General features: G+C 37.1%; 1 protein-coding gene across 4 annotated transcripts in view; it reads left to right on the plus strand.

Annotated features, from left to right (window-relative positions):
* Nucleotides 1–19,506, plus strand: part of RESF1 (retroelement silencing factor 1) — a 30,795-nt gene extending 11,289 nt beyond the window's left edge. For all 4 annotated transcript variants that reach the window (XM_059402854.1, XM_059402853.1, XM_059402855.1 and 1 more), the window contains 4 exons: nt 5,337–5,402; nt 9,399–14,441; nt 15,728–15,811; nt 18,777–19,506. In XM_059402854.1, coding sequence (XP_059258837.1) covers nt 9,452–14,441; nt 15,728–15,811; nt 18,777–18,940 — 5,238 coding nt within the window. In that variant the 5' untranslated portion in view covers nt 5,337–5,402; nt 9,399–9,451 and the 3' untranslated portion in view covers nt 18,941–19,506. The remainder of the gene's footprint in view (nt 1–5,336; nt 5,403–9,398; nt 14,442–15,727; nt 15,812–18,776) is intronic.
* Nucleotides 19,507–20,663: the final 1,157 nt, after the last annotated feature.

The following is a 20,663-nucleotide window of genomic DNA, read 5'->3' on the forward strand; positions in this document are numbered from 1 at the left end:
ATGGTACTGTGATTACCTTTGTCTTCTCATGGGCCGAATAGGCAAAGCCAAATCGCTGTGTGAATATCTTGGCAGGCTGGAACAAAGGTTGATAAGAACCCTTGGAAAAAATGACCATGAGGATGTTTTTTTGTTTGTTTGTTTCTTTCTTTCTTTCTACTGCCCTGGTGTCCATTGAGCACAGTTTACCACCTCCCTTACCCTTGAGATATAGCTTCAGGCTATAAAATGATTATGCTTGAGTTGGCTTCTCAGCACCCTGTGTTCTTAGCCATGTTGGTATCACCCTCCAGGAATAGGGACACTGATACTGGTTTTTCTGGTGTGTAAGTAATAAATTGCATATGAAATTGTAGTCTTGTCTCCGTTCTGTCTCTGGCAGCATGGAGACCTCACAGCTGTGATAGTGGGACTTGTGCTAGCTGTGACACTACTGTGTGGCATCATATCTTTAAAGCATTCAATGCAGTTCTTAACATATGGTAAATTCTCATGTTAACCGTTACTTACAGAGTTGTATTATAAATAACACAAAACTTAGAATTGTTAATTCAAGGATTGATAGCCTACTTTCTCCTATGACTAAGGTTACAAACAGCCAAAGGTAGAATAGGTTGAGTAAATATGATACTTTGGCATTCCTGAAAAGTGTTGGTATTTGTGGTGTTGTTGATAATATAGAAGTATCGGTAGCTTTTTCTAATGCAGATTGGTTTTTTCAATGAAAAATACTGGCCTTCCTCAATTTAACCACATCAGTGGACACTCCAAATAAACTTTGGTGTGGAAGACATTAGAAGTGGAACTTAAAAAGCAATAAGGGAGAGTTCCAGTTTAAAATACCAGGATAGGGGCGCCTGGGTGGCTCAGTGGGTTAAGCCGCTGCCTTCGGCTCAGGTCATGATCTCAGGGTCCTGGGATCGAGTCCCGCATCGGGCTCTCTGCTCAGCAGGGAGCCTGCTTCCTCCTCTCTCTCTGCCTGCCTCTCTGCCTACTTGTAATCTCTCTCTGTCAAATAAATAAATAAATCTTTAAAAATAAAATAAAATAAAATAAAATTTAAAAAAAAAAAAATAAAATACCAGGATAGTTGTTTATTTTTGCTTTTTTGTTTGTTTAGATAGGAGAAACGTATTCATTTCTTAAGAAGTTTCTATATTTTTGAAGTACTAAAAGGCTTGCAAATGAAATCATGTGATAATTATGGTTGACATAGATCTGAAGGGAGGGGTGGGAACTTTTTCCCCATTCAGAAGTTTAAATAGGGACTTCTTTTTAACTTGGTGTTCAGCACTTGCAGATAATGTTTATTAGTTTGACATTTATTGAAGCCCACCAGACATTGTCTAGATTTGCATCTTTTGTGTTGCTCTAAGACAGTCTTTTTTTATGCCTATTATCTTGGTTATTAATAGCATTGTCTTTCACTTCAGTAATGTTCCAGTTTGATAAATTAACAGTCACCCCGTATATAAAACAGTTCTTGATGTGGCTTAGTTTGTCCTAGTCTTTCTTACTATTTTATCTGACCCTATAGTAGGCCTGGCCATGGCAAACCATAATATGACAGTTCCTTTTCATAAGAGTTTTGTTCATGGGTATGTGTGCTTATGTGTTTCTGTATAAGATAGATATTATGATTATTCCTCCAAGCTGTGATTTTTAGATTATTTTTTGCTTTGTAAATTTCTGTAATAAGGCTAAATTACCAATAAAGGAGGCTGCTAGGTTGACAATTTTTCATTTAAACTACAATCTTTGCATTAAAAGGATATAGAATACTTTAAAATGAAAAGACAATTCACAAATCTTTTCTTCCGTTGGTGAGGGCTTTATGAAATTTTTATATGAAAATCACATACATTGTTAACATACAGTCTCTTACAGCTCTTGATTTTTTTTTCCCTGCTTCACAGATTAATTTTGCATTTCATAGCTTACTATTAACAGCTTCTTATACTTTGAATTTTTAGTGACTTGCTTTCTTCCAGTTTCTCACAGAATGTACCAGTGATAGTATCATAAAATTTAAAGCCCCAGACTATGCATTTCATAGCTTACTATTCACAACTTCTTATACTTTGGATTTTTAGTGATTTGCTTTCTTCCAGTTTTCTCACAGTATGTAATAGTGATAGTATCAGAAAATTTAAAGCCATAGACTGGGACACCTGGGTGGCTCAGTCAGTGACATGACTGACTCTTGATTTTTGGTTCCGGTCATGATCTCGGGGTCCTGGAATGGAGCTTGTGTTGCTCAGTAGGGAGTCTGCCTAAGGACTCTCTTCCTCTGCTCCTCCCTCCCATGTGTGCTCACACTCTTTCTCTCTAATAAATAAATCTTTAAAGGGGGGGGGGGGACTTTGTCTATTTCTAGGATGTAAAAAAGGGTTTTTTAGCCAAAACTTTTAAGATTGTTTTTATGATGACACACAAACCTCACAGATGTTTTCTTCAGAGTAGGAGTGTGTGTATTGACTCGGACTTCCCTCAGTTTGGGTCACTGCACTTTTATCATTGTCAACATACAAGGACTTCTGGCCTCCCAGTGAAGGCCAAACATCCTATCAGCATCAACATATTGGTATTACCTATTCTTCAGACTACAAAACCTACCAGATGTGGGGGGAGGGGATTAGTAGAGCCAGACTTTGTACTCATTGTATCAAGTGTCCTTATTCAGGGTTTGCTAATTTACTTACAGCTAGTAATAGCAAAGATGTTCCTAGAATTTCCCACAGTTGAATATAAAATTCCAGTGTTTTGGTGGCTTGATGACATCTCCCATTACTGAGCGGCCTGCTTTCACCACTTGACAAAAGTACTTGAACTGTTGTTGCCAAAGTGGGGAGATCCTTAAACTTAGAAGGCAACCAATGGACAATTATTTACTAACCCGCAACTTAAGATACTCAATTTGTTTTAATCCCTACTAGAAACAAATACAGGCGTGTATAATGTGTTCTGTATTTCTCTTTGTTGATTTTTCTGCCAGTTCTATTCATTATTGAAAATACAGAAAAATTTTCAACTCTTGGTGAATTGCCTTTTTCTCCCTTGTTCTGTGTTTTTCCTTTTTTTTTTTTTTTAATTTTAATGCTCTTTTAGGTGTGTTTGTTTTATCTTTTTGTTAGATTGACCCTTTATGGTTGCAGAATACTTCTTATCTCTAGTAAGATTGGTTTATTTTGTCTGATAATTAGCATAGACCTTCCATAGTTCTCTTAACTGCTGTGTTTGCATGATATGATGCCTTCTTTATTCTTTTACTTTCATTCTGTTTGTATCTTTGGATGTAAAGTGTGTCTATTAGAGACAGCATTTTAGTTAAATAGGTTTTGGGTTTTTTTTTAATCTAGTCTGACATTCTCTGTCTTTTGGATTATTTAATCCATTCACATTTAATGTTACTGATATAGTGGGATTTATATCGGCTATTTATACTTTGATTTCTAGGTCTTGTGTCTTTTTCCTCCCTTAGTATTTTCTTTTGCGTTAAGTGAATATTTTCTAGTGTACATTTTAATATTCAAAATGTTTTTTTCCCACTGTATATTTTGTGGAAGCACAAATTACCTTTTTTTGTAGACCACCTGAAAATCTTCCTTCTTATATTTTTCTGTATTTTGTATACGTTATATATTTTTTTATTTTATTTTTTTCAGTGTTCTAAGATTCATTGTTTATGCACCACACCCAGTGCTCCATGCAATATGTGCCCTCCTTAATACCCACCACCAGGCTAACCCATCCTTCACCTTCCAAAACTCTTCATTTTGTTTCTGAGTCCATAGTCCCTCATGCTTTGTCTCCTCCTCCGATTTACCCCAATTCACTTTTTCTTTCCTTCTCCTAATGTCATATGTGTTACTCCTTATGCTCCACAAGTAAGTGAAACCATATGATAATTGACTTTTTCTGCTTGACTTATTTCACTCAGTTTAATCTCCTCCAGTCCCAACTGTGTTGATAAAAAAGTTGGGTATTCATCCTTTCTGATGGAGGCGTAATATTCCATCTTATATATGAACCATATCTTCTTGATACACTCGTCTCTTGAAGGGCATCTTGACTCTTTCTATAGTTTGGCGATTGTGGCCATTGCTGCTATGAACATTGGGGTACTATGGCCCTTCTTTTCACTATATCTGTATCTTTGGGATAAATATCTAAGTAGTGCAATTGCAGGGTCATAGGGTAGCTCTAAATCATTTTTATCTATACCTTTAAAGGTATTAAGCATTTAAAATCTAGCTTATTATGCTTGTGATTTTTTTTTTAAGATTTTTATTTATTTATGAGAGAGAGCATGAGAGGAGAAAGGTCAGCAGGAGAAGCAGACTCCCCGTTGAGCAGTGAGCCTGATGTGGGACTTGATCCCAGTACTCCAGGATTATGACTATAGCCAAAGGCAGTTGCTTAACCAACTGAACCACCCAGTTGCCCTATGCTTGTGGTTTTAAATCCAACTAAAAGACTGTTACTAGTATGGAGGTAGAGAGGTGAAGAATATGGGGCCCAGTGAGGTTGATCTCTTGTTTTTGAATTCTGCCAATCCTAGAGTATGTGTATACCTGTGTGGAAGACCTAATCCTGGAGAGACAGGTTGATAAGTAGGAGTAAAGGGAGGGGAGTAGGATTTTATTTATTTTTATTTTTTATTTTTTAATTTTTTTTTATTAGAGAGCCTGAGCAGGGAGCCTTATGTGGGACTCAGTCCCGGGACCCTGATATCATGACCTGAGCCAGAGGCAGACACCTAACCCACTGAGCCACCCACATGCCCTAGGAATAGGATTTTAAATGTGGAGATTCTGTATGAAGGTCAGCTCTGTTGCAGGAGATGCATGTTACATTTATATTGGTGGGCTTCATAGATTTGATGATGGGAGAACAGCAGATGATGCTATTTTTTCTCTGAAATATAAGCAGCTGATGGGACGCCTGGGTGGCTCAGTTGGTTAAGCAGCTGACTTCGGCTCAGGTCATGATCCCAGTGTCCTGGGATCAAGTCCCACATCGGGCTCTTTGCTCGGCAGGGAGCCTGCTTCTCTCTCTGCCTCTGCCTGCCATTCTGTCTGCCTGTGCTCGCTCGCTCTCCCTCTCTCACAAATAAAATCTTAAAAAAAAAAAATTAAATATAAGCAGCTGAATTAGGGCAGGGAAACGTGTTGTGTGGGTTGGAGTAGCTGGGGACCTGAGAGGAGAGGTCTTAGAGAATAGGGAAATTCAATAAAATGAAGTAGAATTGTTGAGCGGTGTTAAGTTTGATGTTTGTTTGTGTTCCTGAAATAAAACCAGTCTGCTGACTTGTGTGACTTTTATTTTTCCCCTAGAAAACTTCAGTTGCTCCTGTGCAGAGAAGGAGATTCTTAAAATCAGCCATACTTGGGGTTTGTCAGGTGAGTGCCATGGCTGTCACAGGTGAAGGGTGATGATGGAGTGGGGTGGAGATTTTGTCCAATAATTCATTTTTTCAAGAGAAATTAAGATGATAGATAGCTCATGTAAATCTTGTCTCTGGTAATCTCCATTACATTATATTCTCAGAAGGCTTAATACTGGGTATCCAAAAGTAGAGACTCTGTAGTCCGAACAACTTTTGACTCCCTCCATCTAAATAGGTAGTTCAAGGATGATTTTCCAGGCTTCAGTTTTCTTCTGTGCCAGCAGAGAAGAGAGAGGAAAAAAGTAACCCCAAGTTACTCAAAAAGGTCATTTGTCTTCCTACCCATAGGCTCTATATTGGTCCTCCAGGGTTGCCCTAATGTAACAGACTGGGTGGCTTAAACAACAAATTTGTTTCTCACAGTTTTAGTCTGGAAGTCCAAGATCAAGGAAGTCCTGATCAAGATCAGGTGGTTTCTCCTGAGTCCTCTCAGCTTGTAGTCAGCCGCCTCTGTGTGATCTCACATGGTCTTTCCTCTGTGTGTGTCTGCCTGATGTCTCTGTTAAAAGGACATTAGTCCTATTGGATTAGGGGCCTAGCCTTATCACCTCACTTAAATGTAATGACCTGCCTGAAGGGCCTGTCTCCAAATATAGTCACATTGAGGGTTAGGGTTTTAGCATAATGAATTTGCGGTGGAACGACACAATTCACTTCATAACTGGCCTCCCACTGCAAGTAGGAATAAGAACTAAGGGGAATGTATTAGGCATCATTAACTCCAGTGTAAGTGCCACTTTGCATTAATGCATCTTCTTGATCAGTTGTATTACTATTTCTGTTTTAAGTAAACTGCCCCTGATTCCAACTCATGACCCTTAAATCAAGAGTCTAATGCTATGCTGACTGAAGCAGCCAGGTGCCCCCAGTCAGTTGTATTAAGGCAGCTTTCTTGGTAGAAGGCATGTGAGGAATATGCAGATCTGATTTTTCTTCTTTAAGTTTATTAGCCAGCATAATAATAATTACATCCTAACTTTCAGATGTAGAGTCAGTTATTCCTCAGTTGCGATGCCTTCCTTAATGCCCATCACATAGTTAACCCTGTTCCCCCACCCTCCTCCTCTCCAAACCCTCAGTTTGCTTCCTAGAGTTAAGAGCTTCTCATGATTTATCTCCCTCTGATTTCTTCTCATTGAGTTTTTCTGGGATCTGTTTTTAATCCAGAAGCATATATGCCTTCTTCGGTTTCGTTTTTCTTCTTAAGGAGAACACTACGATGCATAAATTAATAGATCTCAAAGATCTGTAGATTGTTTTGGGTTTTCTACATAACCTCTACATCGTAGTTTCTATGTTTTCCTTCCTGATTCTTAAAATTTTCGAGGATCTCCAGTACAGTGATGAATAGAAAGGGAAATAGTGATGTGTTGGTTTTGTTGTCAGTCTGAATTTTGAAAGCTACCATGTATCAAATTTAAGGGAATTTCTGTTGTTGGTTTGATAGTTTTCTTCAAATGAATGAATGTTGAATTTTATCAAGTTCTTGCATGTGTTGAAATGAACTTGGAATTTTAAAAATTATTGTCATTATTACTTTAATTTTCAAATGACATTTGTATTTCCGAAATAATCCCAATTTGATCATGATAGGTTATTGTTTTCATATGTCACTCTTTTTGGTTTGCTAACATTTTATTTAGGATTTTCGCATTTGTGTTTCTGCGAGAGATTGGCTTCTTAATTTTCCTTTTCATCTTTTGGATGATAGCGTCAGTGAAGGAGCTCTGAAGTGCTCTCCTTTATCCTTTGTTATTTTGGATTATTTCTTTCATAAGTGATTGTTAGAATACTCCAGCAAAGCCATATGGGTCTGGCATTTTCTTTGTGAAAAGATACTTAATTTTGTGATATTTTTCATGGCTAGGTGTATTTTTTTGAAGAATTTCTCTATTCCATCTAAATTTGAAATATATTGGAATAGAATTTTTCAGAATAATAATGTTATTTTAAATCTATAGGGTCTAATGGTAGTCTCTATTCCCAATATTGTACTGTTTAAATAGAGATTGATTGATTGTAAAGATAGAGTAAGTGGGTGCATGCAAGCTGGGCTAGAGGCAGAGAAAGAGAATCCACAAGCAGACTCTTCAGCTGAGCAGGGAGCCAGATGTGGGGCTTACAACCCTGAGATCATGACCTGAACTGGAAACAAGAGTTGGCCACTTAACCAACTGAGGTGCCGACCCCACTCCAACCCCCCACCGCTGCCAGTATTGCACTTTAAAAATGTCATGATCAGTATTGTCAGAGGCTTAACTGATTTTTATTCTTTTTTTTTCTTTTTTTCTTTTTTTTTTTGTAAAGATTTTATTTATTTATCCGACAGAGAGAGGGATCACAAGTAGGCAGAGAGGCAGGCAGAGAGAGAGAGGAGGAAGCAGGCTCCCTGCTGAGCAGAGAGCCCGATGCGGGACTCGATCCCAGGACCCCGAGATCATGACCTGAGCCGAAGGCAGCGGCTTAACCCACTGAGCCACCCAGGCGCCCCTGATTTTTATTCTTTTTAAAGAATTACCTGTGACTTGCTGAATCTCCGCATTTCCATATGCATTCATTATTTTGTTTATTTCAATCATCATTTCTTTCCCTGAATTAACTTATTACTCTGCTTGTGATAAATGTGGGAATTATTTCCCAGTCATTTCATTTTATTTTAATTAATTTTTTAAAGATCTGAAGTAATTTCTGCAGCCATCGTGGGGCTCAGACTCAAAACTGTGAGATCGAGTCACAAGACCTGCTAACTGAGCCAATCAAGCCCCCCTTCCAGTCTTCTTTTTAAAGTACATTTATTTATGCTATGAATTATCCTGAGGTGTTACATGAACACGAATGTAAGAGCAAGTTATGGCCTGAATTGTGTGTCCCTCTTTGCTTTTCATAGGTTGAAGCCTTAACCCCTGTTGTAACTATTTGAGGAGAAGGCCTTTAGGGAGGTAATTAAGGTTAAATGACATTACAAGGGTGGGGCTCTGACTCCGTAGGACTGGTATCCTAAGTAGAGGTGGAGACACCAGGGCACTTTTTCTATGTAAGTATAAAGTACATTCCTTATTTCTTAGTTATTTGGCAATTTCCTCGTTACTTCCCCCCCTATAATTTCTAGATTGATTCTACTGTAAATTAATCTGAATTATTATAATTCTTTGAAAATTGAGGTTTATCGCTCAGTTGGATGGTCATATTGGTAAAAGTTCGATGTGCGCTTGGAAGGAATGTCTGCATTGGGTAATCTATTAATGGCCTGCATTTGGGATGTACTATTAGTATGTTAAGTTTATTTAATTAGTATGTTAAGTTTGTTCATTTGTCTTCATTTATTATGGTTATAGATTTGACTTTTTAAATTTATCAATGTACTGTTGGTAAGTGTAAAATTCTTTTTAACCATTTTGAAAGGCAATTTGTTTGTGTTTGCTTCAGTGAGCGTGGGTTACTTAGAATAAAGAACCTATTAAAGGGGCGCCTGGGTGGCTCAGTGGATTAAAGCCGCTGCCTTCGGCTCAGGTCAGGATCTCAGTGTCCTGGGATCGAGCCCCGCATCGGGCCCTCTGCTCAGCAGGGAGCCTGCTTCCCCCTCTGTCTCTGCCTGCCTCTCTGCCTACTTGTGATCTCTCTCTCTGTCAAATAAAATAAATAAAATCTTTTTTAAAAAAAAAAAAAGAACCTATTAAAATAAATAATAGCAGAAAGTAATTGCCACATCAGTGTAACAAACAAAATACTTAACTGTATAATGTAGAATGAATTCCTGTAAAAACACCCCAGAAATCTTCTTGAGCTTTGACATAATTTTTTATTGTATCCTCCTTTGCTCTTTTCTTTGTTTCTCTTCTCCAAGTTAAATATGAATTTTGGTCTAAGGTGTCTGGAATTATGATAGACATAGCATTGGTGTTAAGGTTACATAGCCACAATCCTAATAAAAGATCTTTATTTCCTACAGATTCCTGACATTCAAAGCAACTGCTAACACACTGCTGCTACATCAAATCAGCAATGAATTGGAATGCAAAACCAGAGAATGTCACCTCACCACCACAGTATCCTAAAAAGCAGTCATGTTTTTTGGAGCAGGCATTAATAAATACACTTAACACAACATCTCAAAGTTCTTTAAACTACCCTGGAAGTAACCAAGAAGCATGTATTCTTGGTATTTCAAATCCAGTTTCACAGCCACTGTTAAATATCAGGAATTACACAACTCCTCAGCAAATCCCTTTTCCTGATATGCATAATGGGACACTTGTGGCCTCACAAACTTCAGTAGAACGAATCACATATGCAAATGTTAATGGATCCAAACAGCTAAATCACAATTTGCAAACGTCTTCAGGAGTTACCCAAAATGTATGGTTGAACTCACCAATGAGAAATCCTATGCTTTCTCATGCAGGTGCAACTATGTCCCATCAGACTGGTTTTGGAACTAATACACCTAGTATACATGCACTACAGAATCAGTTTGTAACATCAGACTCCTATTCTGTGCAACTACAAATGATCCCTTCTAATTCTGCAAGAGTTCCTGTAACTTATCAGGGAGCCCCAGGACTTAACCCATCTTTATCAGAACGACAGGTTGATTGGACACCACAGTATACATCCAGTGGACTGACTTATCCAGATTACAGACCACTTTCAAAGCAATACAGTTACTCATCACGAAGCTTTTTGCCAGATCCTACTCCTCAAAAACAAACCTCTGTGCCATCAACATCATTGCATATTAAAAATGTTCACCCTCCAGATTCTCCACAGACTTTACAGTCAAAGCAGACTGCAGCCATACAGTCCTATCAATATGCAGTTACTCAAACTGACAAAAGACCTCCACCTCCTCCTTACGATTGTAGATATGCAGGCCAGCCTTTGCAGAGTACTCAGCATGTTATTAAACAGGCTTCTGTGGACATTCCTCAGAGTCAAGAACTGCACTTACCTGAGATGAGGAAAGACTACTCTAGAAGCTTTCAACAGCATTGGCAAAACCTTAATGAAAATGTCAGCACAGTTGGAAATTCCTGTAACTTGAGAGTAAATACCAATGTCACTCAGCCTTTTAATGAACCTGTTAGATCTTCTGTGGATGGTGTTCAGGCCCTTGCTCAAAATAATCAAGAGAGAAGAAGAAACTGTGATCTAACTTCAAATCAAGTACTGGACACAAGTGCCACAAAAGAAAAGTTAGTGAGGGATATTAAAACATTAGTAGAAATAAAAAAGAAGTTCTCGGAACTTGCAAGGAAAATTAAAATTAATAAAAATCTTCTGATGGCAGCAGGTTGTATTAAAACAACTGATACCTCTTATAATGAATTAGCTCCAAATTCTGAATTATCTCTGAAACAAACTGCCCAAATCCAGTCTGGACCACAAGTGACCCTAGGGACTAAAGAGGATAAACCACGAACCATAACAGAATCTACAAAAGAAACAAATAGAACACACAATAGAATGAATTCCAACATTCAGGACCCAAACTGGGAAAATTGTAACCAAGTGAATTCTGTTTTACTAAATTCTGTCTGTTCAGAAAAGTTGCCTATGCCAGACAAGTTACATGATTTAAAAGTTAGGACTTCTTTAAAGGCATCAACTGTTGAGATTACCCAGGCAACATTAAATAACACTCAGATTTCATCAGGAAATGTCAATGTTGAACTAAATGTGCCAACAAATTCTGAAACTACTAGTGTCCCTCAGTCTACATCCTTTGAGGAATATGTTTCAAAAAACCCAAATAAAAATACGCTAATTCTCAGTCTGCTTACATGTAGAGATCAACCTCAGGAGAAATTATTTAAAAATGCAAGTGAAACTATTCAGGGTTCTAAACCACATGGTTTTAAAATTAACCCAAATACTCAAATCACTGGTAACCAACCATCTTCGAAAACTATGGAAACTCCAAGTACTTGTAATCTAAATGCCAGGGTTTTAAACAACTCCTTTTTCCTCGAGCATAAATCCTCAAGTGGAATGCCTTCTGACAGTGACAAACGCTTTTCTATGGAATTGCTAGCAACCTGTCTTTCTCTGTGGAAAAAGCCTTCAGAATCTACAGAGGGAAAACAGTATAATGAGTCAAAAAACAGAACAGCAGTTGGGGTTTCAAAGCCTGTGGAAACCTGTGATAAGAGTCCATTTTCAGTTATAGGAAATTCTCATCAGAAGGTAAACACCTCACAAGAAACAACTTTGTCAACAGGAGTACAGAATTATGAGTCTTCCAGTGCAGCTGTTACAAAGGGAACAGAACTTCAGGTTGCTGTGGTGTCTCCCTTAATTCTTTCAGATGTCAAAACATTGTCTGCCAAAGGAGTAACACCTGAAGCTGTACCCGAAACACTGTATCCAGTTATTAAGGAAGGCAGTGTTTGTAGCTTACAAAATCAGCTGGCAGAAAATACAAGTGTTACTGCTGCTTTGAAAGCTAATCTTAATGAACCAGTTGCTGGTACCTCAACAGACACAAAGATGTTCTCACCAATTCAGAAGGAAGAGCAAAGTGAGTCAACTAATTCAGAAGACACACCTAAAAGCAATCAAGAGAAGCGTATCAAGTTAGAACCAGATACCCACTGTTCTGTGAGTGAACAGCAAGCCTCATACAAGTCAAGGAACACTGATACTGTTAGTGGTGATATGTTACATATTGACAATATTTGTTCTCTTGTTGAAGGTGATACATCTTACAATTCCCAAATAGCAAAGATATTTAACATGCCTCCTTTGAAAAGGGTTGAGCCACAGAAACCTCTACCTACTCAAGTGATTACCAAAGAACAACAAAAAGAACAAATAGATAGCCTCAATGAAAATAAAGACTTTCGTTTTCAAAATGATAATTTTTCACAGTGCACAGATGTTTCATGTAAAATAACTGATGAGGCAGAATCTCTGCAACCTCCAGAGTCATCTTCAGAGTATGTTAAAGTGGATAGTGGAATTCTAGAGGAGAATAACATGGACCATATCACTAAAAAAGAAAGCACAGCTAATGATATGTGTTCATTGTCAGCTATTCAGCAGGATAGTTGTCCTCAGGAAGTTGACATGTCTGGCAGTTACACTGCTCAAGATCCTCCGGAAAGTGAGATTCTCAGTGATAAAGCATCTGTCTTATACCTACATGATCAGCTGTCAGAACTCTTAAAAGAATTTCCCTATGGTATTGAAGCTGTGAACACACATGAAGGTTCTGTGACCCAGCAAATAACAAACCAAATCTTGAAAGATCAAACTTGTGATAAAACTGGTTGCGACTCTAAGGACTCAGCAGACCAAATACAAATTACAATATTAAACTCAGAGCAAATGAGAGAATTATTTCCTGAACATGATGATCAACTCTGTGAGGTAGACAAGTTGATGGAACATCAGAAAGAACAACCTATTAAAAAAGGGAGCAGCCAGTGTGAGCCACAAGCAGATACAGATGGAAAGACCGAGGATACCTTAGATTCAGAGAAAGATGATGTCGGTTGCTGTGCATTGGGGTGGCTGTCTATGGTTTATGAAGGAGTACCCCAGTGTCAGTGTAGTTCCAACAACAATTCAATTTCAAAAGAAGAAGGGGAAAATCAGTGTTCTCCTTCAAAGATTAACAGTTGTGAACAAGAAGAAAGAACTTCTGATAGAAATGTACCTGTTGGGTGTAATAGTTCTCTAAATAACAGTCCAAAAATTCCTTCGACTTCTCCAGATACAAAAAAACATTTTTCTGAAATAGAGCATGGCAAAAATAGAAATGATATGCCCAAAACAAAACATAAGTCAGTGAAGACACAAGAAGAAGCATCAGGTCAGTTTTTATCTAAAGGTGATAAAAAACTAGATTCCATGCAAAGTCACAAAAGAAAAAGAAAATTGCAGTTTCATGAGGTAACTTTTAATACCAGTAATAAAATGACAAAATTTTCTCAAGAGAGCCTGCAACAGAAGCTCATGGCACAAAACTTACGTCCACTAAAACCAAAGGCAGGGTTTTTGACAAGTAAAAATAAAGATCTACGTATGAAGAGTGGTTCTTTGGTACAGTCACTATCCCCAGAGAAAATAAAATTGAAAGGTGGCTTAAGACAAAAAGTTTTGGAAAAAAGGAAGTTAGATGATGGGAGCATACTTGATTCAAAGATAAAGAAGAAGAAGAAATATGAACGGGAGCAGAATAAAAGTATGGGAGATAGTACCTTTAAATTATGTAATTTTTTGTCAATTACAAATGAAAGAGCTAGGGTTAAAGAAAAGGCAGTATCACATGTTAAGTCCTCAGTTTCTAAGGATAGTTCATCTAAAATTAGTAGAGTTCTAACATCAAAGGAGTATTTGCAAAGGCAGAAGCACAAAGAAGCAATGGGTAGCAATGCATCAAAGAAAAGCTATGTGAGAAATGTACCATGTGATTCTCAATACATGAAGTCCAGTAAACTTCCCATGCAGGTTGGGAGTTGTGGGAAATCAAATGAGAGACCTAACAGCAGTGTACAGGCTTCTAAAGAATCCTTAAATATTCATTCAAGCCATGGTAAAAGCCTCAAGATTCACCATTCTGAGGAATCTAAAACATACGTTTCAAGAAGTGTTAAGGGTATAGTTGGTGGAAAGCAACCTGATAAAATGTGGATTGATAAAACCAAGTTAGACAAAACTTCAGGCAACATAAACAGTGAAGTGGAATTCAGTCAAATGTCTCCCCAGTCGAAGGATCAAAGGAAACTGTATCTGAACAGAGTTGCATTTAAATGTACTGAGCGTGAGAGCATTTGTCTCACAAAATTAGAGAGTTCACCCAGGAAGCTTCATAAAGAGAAGAGACTGGAAAATAAACCTCAGAGCCTCTTACCTGTTAAAGATGCCACAGAAAAACGAAGCATGCTGGAATTTAAATTATGTCCAGATGGACTGATGAAGAATACAAATTCTGTTCATGACTGGAAGGATCTGCAGCCTTGTCCTAGGAAGGAGCAAGCACCTGTGCAAGGTCTAGTATGATTTTCTTCATCGTGTCTGGAACATTGTCAGGCATTATAGGTGAAAAAGTAGGTTAGCACTACTTAAGCCACGTGGGTAGCTCGCAAAGACTTAAATGAATTTGCTGTTGCTTGGTATTTGTTTTTGTAAATCAATGGATCATTTGGGCAGTATTTATCTCCCCCTTACTGTAAATTGTCCTCAATTTGTACTTCAGAGGTATATAAAATTGGAAGTTTGCCAAATACAAAGATTTCCTTTTGCACCAAGAAGCCTATATTACGAAAAATGGTTTTGCGCTAAGTTAGAAAAATGTTACATACTATTTCAAGTATTTTGTTGATTGTCATTTGGGCTTGGAATTTCAAAGCCCTGTGAACTTGAAGATTTTGTCTGTCTAAATATGAGGAGATAATTGTTACATATTAGTGAAAACTTCTCATACATAGGGAAATGGCACAACTTACTATCGACTTTAAAGTAGTTGGTGACTGTGTTACCACAAAAAAGTGCAACTATGTAGTCTTCTCTTAAAATCTTGAAAGGGGAGGACTGTGGAAGTAGTAATTGTCCAGTATTAAGTTACCAAAGCCAGAACGTTAAGCATGACTGTCAGTTAGCTGCTGAGTAATAGAACTTTCAGTGTAGTGTCAGGAAGGAAAAAACAGGGGACTAATTTTTTATGATAGTAAGGAAACATTTAGGGGTTGTGGATATTACATATAAAACATTGTGTTTAGAAATTCAGATTGGAGAACTAAATGATTTGAATGACAATCTTAATTTCTCCCGTGATGTTTAGATGGTATCTGTTGGGGCACATAAAATTACGATATAAATACAAGGTATCTTTTCTTGAAAGGAGTTAGGGATGTATGATAAAAATCAGTATAAAATTCAGTTTGTAAAGTATTGGTGATTTCACTTGGCTATGTAAGTAGATCTTTGGGAACTGAGGCACGTGTAACAAGAACATTAAAAGTGGGTGGGGGCAATGGGAGTGACTTTTCTGTCTCATGAACCCTTAAGTACCTTGAGATTGGTTGATGTTCAGCCTAAGAGGGAGAAATACAATTCCATAATGAAGATAAACTTTTGAAGCAATTTCTTTTCCATTTACGTGATACTCAGGCACTTGAAATGGAAGAGAGCATTTTTTTCAGGCTTCTTTCAGACTTGGATTATATGTGAATATATTATACCTTTTAATCTCTGTTTTATGCTTACATGATTTTCCTTCAATATAGTATTAAAAGATGAATAGCAATTTCTAGAGATCTGAAAATGAATATTTAGTTTCAGGAATAAAAAGTACTAAAGAAGACTGGTTAAGAGGTGTAACTGAGGAGAAAAGGATGCCAGAAGCCAGCCAAGAAATAGGTAAAATCATCATCTATTTAAATTTTTATTTTGTTTATTGGGCACTTGGTTATGTAGAAGCTGGATTATAGTTATGAAACTTGTGACATTCATTTTTTATCCATATTTTTAGTGATTAAATATTTGTGTGAATAATAGGAAGATATTTTCCCTTCCCTTTTGTTTTTTGGTTTTCTTTTTTTTAGATTTTATTTGTTTGACAGAGACACAGCAAGAGAGGGAACACAAGAAGGAGGAGTGGGAGAGGGAGAAGCAGGCTTCCTGCTGAGCAGGGAACCCTATATGTGGCTTGATCCCAGGAGCCTGAGATCATAACCTGAGCGGAAGGCAGATGCTTAACAACTGAGCCACCCAGGCGCCCCTTCCATCGCTTCTGTCCTACTGTAGAGAAGGAAGAGGTTACTCGTTAATAAAAAGATGTTTCTTATCATGAGTTAAGAGGTTGGCATACTTTTTTTCCTGTAGGACTAGATCGTAAATACTAGGTTTTGCAGACCATAAGGTCTCCTAAATACTCGTCTCTGACACTAGTGAGAAAATGGCAGTAAAATAATAAGTGAAAGAGTATGGGCTGTGTTCCAACCATACTGGGCTAGAGGCTGGGCTTGGCCTACAGGCCATGTCATTGTTTGCCAGCCCCTGGGTTGGGTGATTTATAAGTTAATCCATTTAATTCTCAAATCCAGATAGACAGGGTGTCCCCATTTTATCAGTGGAAGGTTAGATCATTTGACTGAAATTCCATGACTAGTAACTGAGTGGGCACTTGAAATTGGTCCCTTTTCAAAAAGTGTGGAATCTGAATTATTTTGATGATAAAACTGAGCCTACTAGTTAAAATTTATTTTTGCAGGGAAGGGATTTGGGCTGAGGATCAACCAGAAAAACCAGAACTTTCAGCATCTGATTTAAGTAGTAGAATGAATGTACTTGGTTTTTAGGGTTTTACACTGAGAATTAGAAGCTAGGGTTCAGGAGTTTTAGCTTTGTTTTGGTTAATTGAATATGCAAAGACAGGGGTTTAGAATTCCTTGAAGATGGAGGGAAGCAGAATTTCCCCATAAGCAACAATTAGAAGCACATTTTTTTTCCTCTCAATTATTTTTTTATAGTTTTTTTTTATTTTTTTATAAACATTATTAGCCCCAGGGGTACAGGTCTGTGAATTGCCAGGTTTCTGAATCTCTCAGGTGAGTGCTGAGACTTCACAGCACTCCCCATAACACATACCCTCCCCAATGTCTATAACCCCACCACCGTCTCCCTACCTCCCTCCCCCTGGAAGAAGCACATTTCTTAAAGGAGAGGAAGTTTGACGAAATTGAGGAGAGAGCCTAAATATAATTTTTAGAAATTGCATCTATACATTAAAGGTGCATATAGGTAAACACTGAGTAGAATCGAAGACTCAAAGAAGGAAAAAATGCACATTTAATCAGAAGAGGAAAACAGCTGAAAAGGGGGAAAATGAATTTTAAGAGTCCTGAGAGTAGAAAAGACTTCCAGAGTTGGAACACAGGAATTTAAAAACGAGAAAATGAAAGTGGGCATGGAGATTGGGCAAGAAAGATCCTTGGAAATAGAGATAATACCTCGTAGATTAAGTGAGAGGCATGATTGAAATCTGAATCTGAAAACACAGATGCCTGCACAGATTGACTAGAAAAGATATCCACAGATAGGATGAGCAATAAACTGAAGTAGAATAAACAATACCCAGAGTCATGATGAAAAAAAAATAGACTTTCGGACAAGCTCAAGGAGATCTGAAACGGTAGAGAAAAGCCAAGGTACAAGTCACAGCTCTGTCAAAAGTGTAAGATCAAATCACCAGGTTGTACCTGAAACTAATATAATACTGTATGTCAATTTAATTTCAGTTAAAAAGTAAAGGCAAATAAAATGCACCTGTAATTCAAAAAAGCTGGATTAGATTCAGGGAAAGTGTGAAAGAACAAATACCAAGATGAAGATGTGGACACTATGAACCAATGTGAAGAAAGATAAAAAAACAATTGTCATGAACTCCCAAATAGATGCAAAGAAACTTTTTAGATAATTGTACACCTAAATTTGGTAGCAAAGATTGGAGTATAGATGGAGCAAGTTGTGAAACTCAAGTCAGGATAAGGTTCAGAGAAGAGGAGCTGAGAGAATCCAGTGGAAATGATTTAGGGACCCATCTTGGGTATCAGTATTACTGACATCATAAAAGAAAGCTATTGAGAACATACAAGAATTTTGAATCATGTAAAGAACCAAAAGAACTAGAGCATCAGAAAAAGGTAAAATTGTACTGTATTCTAGAAAAGATTGGTCTTTCTAGAGTAGGAATGGACTTTTTAGAGCAGGAATGAAAACCATGTGAATTCTGTATAGAGGGAATGGAGACTGAGAAATAGAGGAACATCTAGAAATTCAAGAATTGGGAAAAACTGAACCCATCAAAAAGATAATGAGCTAATGCAATGCTGAGATGGTCTAACAAAACAAAAATGACAGACTTGTAAAGTGTAGCAAGGCCAGAATACTGTCTTTCCCATTCACTGGTTGAAACTGGCTCGTGTTCATGCTTTTTATGATGTTAGTTGAGATAGTGGTTAAAAAGGTCACACTTACATTTTGTGCAAATGATAGTAGAACAGAATAGCCCTGGGCTTGTGAAGATGGGATGAGAGTAGAAAATAGTCCCCACAAGAGAGGCAAGATCCCCTTTGTGCATAATTTATCATTCTGTAGGTAAAAAGCCATAGTTTTTGTTTGTTTGGGCAGCAAAGTATATTGAACGATGTGGTACAGAGCTTCTGCAGAGAGAGGGGACCGGAGAAGGTTGCCCAAAAAGCCAGTTTATCAAACTCTTTGTTAGTGATATTTTATCCCAAAGAAGAATGCAGGTTTTCCTCTTCGTTTTAATTATATATTGGTCACTAATACTGAGTAATAAATAAAATTTCTGTTTCCTTAGATAATGTTTTGGCTAATTCGAGACTCTCCAAGAGAACCTTCAGTGCAGATGGATTTGAGACACTACAAAATCCAGTAAAAGATTCAAAAGCAATGTTTCAAACCTACAAAAAGATGTATATGGAGAAGAGAAGCAGAAGCCTTGGTAGCAGTCCTTTAAAATAATTTTGAGGGTAATTTTTTTGATGGTTCTGTAATTGGCACCAGAAAATTCCTGCCATTTTTTGTTCAGGGTATTTTGCTGGAAATGCTCAGAATTACCATGATAAAATCTCTCAAGAGAGTTTGGTTACCACTTAAGTTATGTATATCATTGAAATTACTTAATTAAAACAGCTTGAGGACCTTACCTGTGGGTACCAGGCATAAGAAATAGATGGTATTTTTCAGGGAAACTGCAAGGTATTGAATTTTGACATTATTGAACAAAGTTTACCATTGTTTATTTTGAAATGCTAATTATCCATCCTGAGGGAGGGCTGTTCTCAGTTAAGTACTTGTTTATTTTAGCTGGGAACTGTAAATAAGTTTTTATTTCTAAAGCTTATTAGCAATACTTATTTTTTTAAAATGCTCACTGTGAATGTCAGAGTATATTCTTAAGTATTTTATACCTAATTGTAAACTTTGTCAGAAGTCTTGTTTTGTACTTGTTAAGCTGGACATAATTTTTGGATAATGTTTAAACATTACTTTTCATACTTGAAATAAACATTTATTTTTAAAATATATATGTATGAAATTATAATGGTTCGTGTTTGATTTTCTACCCTCACAACAATGCACATCTTAGAAGGGTGTTTTAAAAAAGGAGAAATTTTAGTTAAGCTGTCAGGAGTAAATATTTTCAGGTTACATTCAGAAGAAGAGCAAATATTTTTCTAGGGTCAGGAAATGGCAAGAAAGCATGGAAAGCAAAATGTTTTTGGCGGCTTTCACTTTATGGCTACTAGAAAAGTGTAGATTATTTTAATAAAATCTCAGTGCTACATGTACAGTTCCTATTAATTTAAAAAATACATTTCTGGGACTAGGGAGAAATGGGGAGTTCAGTGAGAGTATAGTTACAGTTTTGCTATTGTGTGGCTATTCTTAACACTATTGACCTGTACATTTAAAAATCCTTAAGATAGTAACTTTTATGTGCATTTTATTACAAGTCTAAGAATTGTATTCTGAAGACTTCAGAAGACTGGGCTTCTCATAACATAATAAGCATCTGTGCTTATCTTGCCTCTTTGATGGTTTCCTATCAATAAAAGATGCAGTTAAAAAAGCAATGGTTGGGAAAACTGCCAGCACCATAACACCAGTCAAGGCAATGCCTTCAAACTGAGGTAGTCATATTCATCATTGTATTCGTTACTGCTGGAAATTCTCAGGATTTTTTTTTTGAAGTTTTAATGTCTTTGATAAAATTTAAGTTATTAATAAGTCTCAACCCTTGAGTATACATCTTTTAAATATCCTAAGTGATGAAAATGCATTTCAGAAGAATTTGAAGCAGAGATGTACAAGCTATGATGGTACACTGGCCATTGAGGAAAAATGTAATTTAGGCTTGTAAATTGAACTGGTCTGGTGGGACATTATTTTTACTTGAGGAAATCATTGACATTTTTCTCAACTATGTTATCCTGACATTTCAAGGAAAATAAAAATATTTGCTGTCAATGATCAAACTTGAGCTTCCTAAAGAAAAAGGTGCTGAGACCAGGTTTGATAGCATCCTACTACTAGATCTCTGATCAGTTCCACGGAAATATTAATGAATGTAATTAAAAATGCTTATGGAGCCTAAACTCAATCCCTGAAATCGAGAGTCATATGCTCTACCAACAGCCAGCCAGGTGCCCCTGAATGTAATTTTTTTTTTTTTAAGATTTTA

Source organism: Mustela nigripes, chromosome 6 (assembly GCF_022355385.1).
Source record: "Mustela nigripes isolate SB6536 chromosome 6, MUSNIG.SB6536, whole genome shotgun sequence".
Lineage (NCBI taxonomy): Eukaryota > Metazoa > Chordata > Mammalia > Carnivora > Mustelidae > Mustela > Mustela nigripes.